The following is a 9,765-nucleotide window of genomic DNA, read 5'->3' on the forward strand; positions in this document are numbered from 1 at the left end:
AAAGGAACGTTACTTTCTGCAACTAAACGCACACAACAGCGGGTGTTATGTTGACCCACAGTTGACTGAGCCCAGGGAGGTGTCCAGAAACTCAATTTCAGCTCTGTAACATGGTTCACCCTTTGGTATAGGTCCAAAGATAGCCTTTACTATATGCTTTTGGATCCCTAGAGACTCCTAAAAACACCTCACCACCGTGCCCCTTTCAATTTACAGAAATTAGTAAACCTTGGGTGCATTTAACAATCCCTCCGGGATCTACAAAAAGCACTCTTGACTACACTTGGGAAAGGTGCCAGAAAGAGCACAGCAAAACAAGATTGCCTGATGGGAACAAATAGCTACATCCTTTCTATTCAAAGGAATACAGGCAATGCGAATGTAATGACTTCTTCCCACCACACAACCCACTTCAAATCAGACACTGTGACCAACGTTATGGACTCAGTGTTTTTGTTAGAAGTGCAAATATCATATGAGCCAGCAAAATGTGTTACGGAAGATAAGTAGCCTTCCCACCTTCCGGACTTCTGGAAAACTGATTGCAGCAACAAAACCTTACAAAAGTGGTAAAGACGGGAATTAAATTGGCACTATTCAGGTCTCATTAGGAGATATTAAATTTTAAAATTGTTGGTACATTCAGTGGGCTTCCTTGTACTCGTACTTCAATGAATGAGACGAGGTGTTTTAGAACTTAAAAGGAAGAAAATGCAAGTCATTACAACCTCTCATTCTGGCTCCATAGGTTATGGGGTGCCTTTGATACGTAGTGCTGCCACATATTCCTCTTGGATAGAAAAACCTTCCCCTGGGCTCAGCTCCAGCAACTGAGGCCCAGGTTTGTCCATCTTACCTATATGAGGCTTGTGCTCAGCCATCAGCTCACGCAGTTGCTATAACAAACAAAACGACTTATCGGTTTCCTATGCTTGCACCACCACATTACAGCTGTCCACACTTCTAACACATCCAGCTGGCGAGAAATGCCAAACACCCTTCATCCTAACGTCAAGCAGAAATACTATCAAACAAAGGCAGTGATTGCTCTGCCAGTGATGGCTCCCATTCCAACAGAGAGCTACCCAGGCTTTAAACACCACAATTAGAGTCGCACTGGAAAGGTACATGCAATGCTTTTGTAGGACGGATGATTGATTACAGGCAAAATATAAGATGCTAACTATGCATATGTGTCGGGGGCGGCTAGCAGAAAAGTACAAGTATGCAAGAAATTCGAGGGCATGCTGACCTTGCAGACCTGAGACAAATAACTCTGAGGAGCCAGGGAACAACTGGCCTTGCAGGTCTGAGATAAATAACCTTGAAAAAGTAGGGAGTAGGCAACAAGTTATCACTGTAGCTTTTAGCACATTCCAAAACTGTAGCTTCTAGCATGTAGCGAAACCGCAAGTAGGAGGGATTATTGTAATGAAACATTTAGAGCTAAGCCAATTAGAAATGACAGAATTTGTGTAATTTATGTAACTGTTAAGTAACGGTATAAAAAGCTTTCCGACGCGTCTAATAAACCGACATCTTGCTTGCATCAAGCAGCGTTCCGCCTCTCAATCGCAGCACATATGATCTTGGCAACAGACACTCCCCATATCTAGTACCTATCATGACAGAAATGGCAACAATATTCCAGGCATGTGCATAACACCACTGCATATATACTTTTCATGGTGGTATTTGTCACTTGCCTCAAACCCTTCCATTGAAGAACATCACAGAAAGAGGTACTGGCATTGCAAGAATATGAATTCAAATGATCCTTGCTTTAAGAAGAGGGAAGTGGCACCAGGAAGAGTCAAAGAAACCAGTGAAAAGGAGAAAAGGACAAGGAAGGCCGATTAGGAGAGACTATCAACCTAGTTTAGCAGTCTCCTCTCTGGCCACCAGACCCCTCTGTCTTCACAACAGCGCTACTTCTTAATTGACACAAAGTTTAGCAAGTAATTAATAAGTAAATTAAATCTGATCTCAGCTGTCTACTCCCTCTCATCATCCACCCCCTAAGGAAGTCAAAACTCTGCATAAAACTTGTGGAAGTGAAAGGTCACAAGGTGCCTTCCAACTTGCCCAAGGATTTGGGTTTTGTTGACTTGCACCCGTAGATCTGACAAAAGGGAAAGGTTTCTTGTGGGAGTAGCCCCATCCTTCCCTCCACTTTTATTTATTTTCTCAGCTCATTCCTCCCTTCTCAGGAAAATCCCACTCTCTTGTCAGGCACTGTCCCTCCAGTGCTGTGAGCTCCACGCGTTTCTCCCCTATAGCCCCTGTGCAGGAACATGAGAGGCACATGCTCTGTTCCGCTCAGCTCAGACTTTGTTTAAGTTAATGAAGGCACAGAAAAGGGCCTGTGTCAGTCTCAGTGTAAATACATCCTCTTGTCTGCAACTAAGCTTCTTCCCTTAAAAAGACATCCTGATACTGGCTCGCTTACTTGCTCCTCCCCAGAAGAGGAGAGGTTGAGAAGATTGACAAGACAGTGACCATGACTCTCAGCAGCCCTCTGAGGGCAAAACAGCAATGAAAACACAAATCCCCCTGACTCTAGCTCTTACCCAGAATGTAACTCCTTGTACACCCTGTAGCAAGAAAAATAATGTTGATTAGTGGAGAAGAGGCAAAGGTGAAACTAAGAGCAGCCTGACATTTTTTAGAAAATAATTTTCTGTGGTTTATTTCTGTGCACAAATAGATGATTTGACACAAGGCCCACAAGAGTGCACATTTCTGGGTCCAAACCTTACGCTAGTGCTCTGCCCACGGCTTAGTTCAAACCAAACTGACTGCGTGCTACTCACACAGAACCGACTCTATGAATTCCATGACTGGGAATAAAGACAGGCATCAGTAAATACATCAGAACAGAAAGGTAAGTGAATACAGAAAAGGGTTTTCCATTCACATTCAGAACCTTTTTTTTTTTTTTTAATAGAACAATAAATGATTTGATCTTTTCCACTGTGAAATGTGCTGAACTGATTCCTGTCAGTGTGGAACAGTGTTAGGGCCACAGGGTGAAGTGTGACCTTTGACTGTTTTGTCTGTATGGCCGCAGACGAGACGGTGTGTCTATCGCAGACAAGACGGTGTGTCTGTCGTGTCTGTGTTTTGCAGGAGCCACCTGGGGAACATTCTAGAATACCAACTTAAACCGGTCCTGTTGTTATCTGCATAGTGACCTGTAAGGGGGGGGATACACCCATTTTTGGCAAGGGCCAACCATTTTAGAGGCAGTTATGAATATGTATTAGTATAGGAGATATAAAGCAAAAATGGGGGCTGTAAGGTGTGTGTCTTGGTTGGGCAGAGACCCCCGGCACACCCAGCGCTGTTTGCTTGCCTTTGTTCCTTTAATAAATTATAAATTCTAATTGGAATCCTGTTTGCAATTAAATCATTTATCACACCAGTGCGGTCCCAGTGCCCCCAGTATGACTCTCAGGTTCCAGCCAGTGCTGCCACTGCGGTCCCAGTGCTCCCAGTATGACTCCCTGACTCCCCCGAGTGCTCCAAGTGAGGTCCCAGTGCTCCCAGTAAGACTTCCTGACTCCACCCAGTGCTCCCAGTGAGGTCCCAGACCTCCAGTATAACCCCCTGACTCCCCCCAGTGCTCCCAGTGCTCTCCCAGTGCTCCCAGTATGACCCCATGACTCCCCCCAGTGCTCCCAGTGCGGTCCCAGTGCTCCCAGTAAAAGTTCCTGGCTGCCCCCAGTGCTCCCAGTGCTATCCCAGTCCTCCCAGTATGACACAATGACACCCCCCAGTGCTCCCAGTATGACTCCCTGACTCCCCCCAGTGCTCCAAGTGCAGCCCCAGTGCTCCCAGTAAGACCCCCTGACTCGTCCCACTGCTCCCAGTGCACTCCCAGTGCACCCAGTATGACTCCCTGACTCCCGCCAGAGCTCCCAGCGCTGTCGCAGTGCTCCCAGTATGACACAATGACACCGCCCAGTGCTTCCAGTGCGGTCCCAGTGCTCCCAGTATGACTCCCTGACTCCCCCCTAGTGCTCCCAGTGCAGTCCCAGTGCTCCCAGTAAGACTCCCTGACTGCCCCCAGTGCTCCCAGTGCACTCCCAGTGCTCCCCGTATGACCCTCTTGTTCCCCTCTGTGCTCCCAGTGCGGTCCCAGTGCCCCCAGTATGACCCCCTGACTCCGCCCAGTGCTCCCAGTGCGGTCCCAGTGCTCCCAGTATGACACAATGACACCACCCAGTGCTCCCAGTGCGGTCCCAGTGCTCCCAATATGATTCCCTGACTCCCCCCAGTGCTCCCAGTGCTCTCCCAGTGCACCCAGTATGACCACGTGACTCCCGCCAGAGCTCCCAGTGCTGTCGCAGTGCTCCCAGTATGACACAATGACACCGCCCAGTGCTTCCAGTGCGGTCCCAGTGCCCGCTGTATGACTCCTGAGTCCCCCCAGTGCTCCCAGTGCTGTCCCAGTGCTCCCAATATGACCACCCTGACTCCCCCCAGTGCTCCCAGTATGGCCCCGGTGCTCCCATTATGACTCCCTGCTTCTTCCCAGTGGTCCCAGTGCTTTCCCACTGCTCCCAGTATGACCCCTGACTCCCCCCAGTGCTCCCAGTATGGCCCCAGTGCTCCCAGCATGACTCCCTAGTTCTTCCCAGTGCTCCCAGTATGGCCCCAGTGCTCCCAGCATGACTCCCTACTTCTTCCCAGTGCTCCCAGTGTGGTCCCAGTGCTCCCAGTATGACTCCCTGAATCCCTGGTAACTCCCTGAGTTCTCAGGGCTCATTAAGAGGCTTTGAACTGGATTTGAAGGGGGGTGGGGACGGTCCTGGGCTTGCTGGGGAGCTGCCAGGGCGCAGTTGCTCAGCGCTCGTGGGCCAGCGTGCCAGTATTTCTGGTAGCCAGAAGGCACAGCACATCTCAAGGGTCACAACTACACACACGACTCCCTCTCTGAAATGCTGATACACCAGTGCACGCGGCGTGGGGAATAATCAGGAAGAGCTGGAGATCTGTGCACGGCTGCAGGGCCACGATCTCATTGCAGTCACTGAGACGTGGTGGGACAGCGCGCGTGACTGGAATGCTGTCATGGGTGGCTACGTCCTTTCCCGGAAAGACAGGCCAGCGAGGCGTGGTGGTGGAGTTGCACTCCATGGGAGAGAGCATTTGGAATGCATCGGGCTCTCACTAGGGGCGGATGAAGAGCGGGTCGAGAGCTTATGGGTGAGGATTAAGGGGCAGGCCAACATGAGGGACACTGTTGTGGGTGTTTATCACAGGCCACCTGATCAGGATGGGGAAGCTGATGAGGCTTTCTAGAGACAGCTGAAGGTAGCCTCGCAATCGCAGGCCTTGGTTCTCATGGGGGACTTCGATCACCCCGATATCTGCTGGGCAGACCACGCAGCCAGGCACGCACAGTCCAGGAGGCTCCTCCAGTGCATTGATGATAACTTCTTGACACAGGTGGTGCAGGAGGCAACAAGGAGAGGAGCACTCCTGGACCTGGTACTGACAAACACAGAGGGACTGGTGGGGGACATTAAGGTTGGGGGCACCCTAGGTTGTAGTGATCATGAAATGATGGAGTTCAGGATCATGGATACTACGCACAAAACAAGAAGAAGTAAAATTACAGCCTCGGATTTCAGGAGGGCTAACTTTGACCTCTTCAAGAAACTGCTTGGAGAGATCCCGTGGGCTGGGGCTCTGGAAGGCAAAGGGGCTCAAGAGAGCTGGTTGGTATTCAAAGACCACTTCCTCCAAGCTCAGGATCGGTGCTTCCCGAAGAAAAAGAAATCGGCCAAGGGACACAGGAGACCTGCATGGTTGAGCAGGGAGCTTCTGAAAAAGCTCAAGTGGAAGAAGGAAGTCTACAATACGTGGAAGAAGGGACTGACCCCTTGGGAGGATTACAGGAATGCTGCCAGAGCGTGCAGGGATGAAACAAGGAAAGCCAAGGCCGCCTTGGAATTAAACCTGGCCAGGGATGTCAAGCTCAACAGGAAGGGCTTCTACGAGTATATTGGAAGCAAAAGCAACACCAGAGAAGTTGTGGGCCCACTGTTGAATGAGACAGGAGCCATGGGGACAGAGGATGCGGAGAAGGCGGAGTTACTGAATGCCTTCTTTGCTTCGGTCTTTACTGCTCCGCCCAGCCCTCAGGAATCCCAGGCATTGGGGGAAGTAACAGGGAAAGAAGAAGACTTCCCTTGGGTTGAGGAGGATCGAGTGAGGGATCAATTAGATCAATCAGATATTCACAAGTCCATGGGCCCCGATGGGATGCACCCAAGAGTGCTGAGGGGGCTGGTGGATGTCATTGCTGGGCCGCTCTCCATCATCTTTGAAAGGTCCTGGAGAACAGGCGAGGTGCCTGAGGACTGGAGGAAAGCCAACGATCCTCCAGTCTTCAAAAAGGGCAAGCAGGAGGAGCCGGGGAACTACAGGCTGGTCAGCCTCACCTCCATCCCTGGAAAGATGATGGAACAGCTCGTTGTGGGCGTCATCTCAAGGCATGTGGAGGAAAAGAATGCTATGGGCAGTAGTCAACACGGATTCACCAAGGGGAAATCCTGTGTGACTAACCCAATAGCCTTCTATGATGACGTGACTGGTTGGATAGATGAGGGGAGGGCAGTGGATGGTGTCTACCTTGACTTCAGCGAGGCTTTCGACACGGTCTCCCACAGCATCCTCATAGGGAAGCTTAGGAAGTGTGGGTTAGATGAGTAGACAGTGGGGTGGATAGATAACTGGTTGAAAGACAGAGCTCAGAGGGTGGTGATTAGGGGCACAGAGTCTAGTTGGAGGTCAGTGAGGAGTGGTGTTCCCCAGGGGTCAGTGCTGGCTCCAGTCCTCTTCAATATCTTCATCAGCGACCTGGATGAAGGGATAGAGTGTACCCTCAGCAAGTTTGCTGATGACACAAAGCTGGGGGGGTGGCTGACACACCGGAAGGCTGTGCCACCATCCAGAGAGACCTGGGCAGGCTGGAGAGTTGGGCAGAGAGAAACTTTATGAAATTCAACCAGGGCAAGTGTAGGGTGCTGCACCTGGGGAGGACTAACCCCGTGCACCAGGACAGGTTGGGGGCTGACCTGCTGGAGAGCAGCTCTGTGGAAAGAGACCTGGGAGTCCTGGGGGACAACCGGATGACCATGAGCCAGCAATGGGACCTTGTGGCCAAGAAGGCAAATGGCATCCTGGGGTGCATCAAGAAGAGTGTGGCCAGCAGGTGGAGGGAGGTCATCCTCCCCCTCTACTCTGCCTTGGTGAGGCCACACCTGGAGCACTGTGTCCAGTTCTGGGCTCCCCGCTTCAAGAAGGACAGGGAACTGCTGGAGAGGGTGCAGCAGAGAGCTACCAAGATGCTGAGGGGACTGGAACACCTCTCTTCTGCAGAAAGACTGAGGGATGCGGGTCTCTTCAGTCTGGAAAAAAGACGGCTGAGGGGGGATCTTATCAGCACTCATAAATACTCAAAGGGTGGGTGTCAGGAGGATGGGGCCAGGCTCTTCCCAGTGGTGCCCAGGGACAGGACAAGAGGTAACGGGCACAAACTTGAGCATAGTAAGTTCCACCTAAACATGAGGAGGAACTTCTTTACTTTGAGGGTGGCAGAGCCCTGGCACAGACTGCCCAGGGAGGTGATGGTGTCTCCAACTCTGGAGACATTCCAACCCCGCCTGGACGCATTCCTGTGCAACCTGCTGTAGGTGACCCTGCTCTGGCAGGGGGTTGGACTAGATGATCTCCAGAGGGCCCTTCCAACCCTATCATTCTGTGATTCTATGATTAGACACCCGACCCCTGGGGAGGAGAAACTGCTGAGTGACCATCGGCCTGTCCCTGTCCCGCTTCCGTCTGCAGAAACATCAAGGCATTTGTACGTGTTTCCCCATCAGTCCGTGCTGCGTTTATCCCCGCCAAGGCTGTGGGCTCTGGGCACTGCACTGTGCGGGGCTGGCAATGAGCAGAACACCACATCTTTAGGACATTCCTTTCTTTTCCCGGGGGGTCCTGCTGGACTGCGCTGCCCTCCACCAGGGCTCAGCTCTCCCATGGCATCTCTTTGTTATCTAGGAGCCCCATGGAGAAGACACATTTCCTCACTCTGCACTAAGGTACAGCCCCTTTGTCACTCGGCACCCACAATATTTCACTTTCAGTACAGCAGAAATGCAAAAAATTTCTGCCTTAAAAACACTTTGTTCGAGTGCTGGGGCAAGTCAAACAAAAATAACAAAACAAAATGTCCAGAGCTCTGCTCTGGAGTCAGGTGAATTGGGAGTGACAATGCTCTTTTCTATCACAAGCAGATTTAACCTGAAAATCACATTTAATCTAAAATCACCCCGTGTTCCTATTTAACAGTTGCTGCAGGGCAGACGTGGCTTTTCCAGGGACCTCAGCAGAGCCCCTGCTCTCCTGCCAACCTCAGCCAGTACCAACCACAGCTCAAGGAAAAGGGAGCCACAGCAAGGCATTACTGAAAAGACAGAGGCATTGTCGGGGATTTCTACAACAAACGAAGTAGGTTTTCCTCGGAGAAGTCTACTCTAACTTGTCACTCTCTTCCTCATTGGACACGACCCTGTGCCAAGAGGCGCCAGATGTCTAACAGCAGCTCTGAGGCTGATTTCCTCCTCCTGGCATTCGCAGACACGCGGGAGCTGCAGCTCTTGCACTTCTGCCTCTTCCTGGGCATCTACCTGGCTGCCCTCCTGGGCAATGGCCTCATCATCACTGCCGTAGCCTGTGACCACCGCCTCCACACCCCCATGTACTTCTTCCTCCTCAACCTCGCCCTCCTCGACCTGGGCTGCATCTCCACCACTCTGCCCAAAGCCATGGCCAACTCCCTCTGGGACACCAGGGCCATCTCCTACTCGGGATGTGCTGCCCAAGTCTTCTTTCTCTTCTTCTTGCTTGGAGCAGAATATTTCCTTCTCACTGTCATGGCCTATGACTGCTACGTTGCCATCTGCAAAGCCCTGCACCACAGCACCTTCATGAGCAGCAGAGCTTGTTTCAAAATGGCAGCAGCTGCCTGGGGCAGTAGTTTTCTCAATTCTGTCCTGCACACTGCCAATACCTTTTCGCTACCGCTCTGCCGTGGCAATGCTCTGGACCAGTTCTTCTGTGAAGCCCCCCAGATCCTCAGGCTCTCCTGCTCAGACTCCTACCTCAGGGAGGTTGGGGTCCTTGTATTTAGTCTTTGTTTAGTCTTTGGCTGCTTTGTTTCCATTGTGCTGTCCTATGTGCAGATCTTCAGGGCTGTGCTGAGGATGCCCTCACAGCACGGACGGCACAAAGCCTTTTCCACGTGCCTCCCTCACCTGGCCGTGGTTTCTCTCTTTGCCAGCACTGCCATGTTTGCCTACCTGATGCTCCCCTCCCTCTCCTCCCCTTCCCTGGACCTGGTGGTGGCAGTTCTGTACTCAGTGGTGCCTCCAACAGTGAACCCCCTCATCTAGAGCATGAGGAACACGGAGCTCAAGGATGCCCTGAGGAAACTGATTCACTTGGTCATATTTCAGCAGGACTAAGCCACCCATCGCTCTTTACAAGTAATCGCCAATTCTTCTTGGGCAGCTTCTTTGCTTTGGGCATTTTCCAGTGATTGTTGTATCTGTACACGAATAATTGAATTTATCCCGCTTCTCCAGCGGCACCACCCCAGTCCGACTGACCCAAAGGCCTCCATTGAATGTGTCGATCACTATGTAGCCTCTAAGAAAAGGAGATGTCCTCAGTGCACGGTCCGAAGACTGA

At 51.3% G+C, this 9,765-nt stretch overlaps 1 protein-coding gene across 1 annotated transcript; it reads left to right on the top strand.

Moving 5' to 3' along the window:
• The first annotated feature begins 8,603 nt into the window (after positions 1-8,603).
• On the top strand, positions 8,604-9,467 carry LOC141736667 (olfactory receptor 14J1-like). Its single transcript, XM_074571220.1, has one exon. The coding sequence runs from the start codon at positions 8,604-8,606 to the stop codon at positions 9,465-9,467; it is 864 nt and encodes a 287-aa protein (XP_074427321.1).
• The last annotated feature ends 298 nt before the right edge of the window (positions 9,468-9,765 follow it).

The sequence above is a fragment of the Larus michahellis genome (genome assembly GCF_964199755.1).
Source record: "Larus michahellis chromosome W unlocalized genomic scaffold, bLarMic1.1 SUPER_W_unloc_1, whole genome shotgun sequence".
Classification (NCBI taxonomy): domain Eukaryota; kingdom Metazoa; phylum Chordata; class Aves; order Charadriiformes; family Laridae; genus Larus; species Larus michahellis.

Bases quoted from the DNA above. Each gene is read 5' to 3' on its own strand.
- LOC141736667 (XM_074571220.1), top strand. From the start codon at position 8,604: ATGTCTAACAGCAGCTCTGAGGCTGATTTCCTCCTCCTGGCATTCGCA.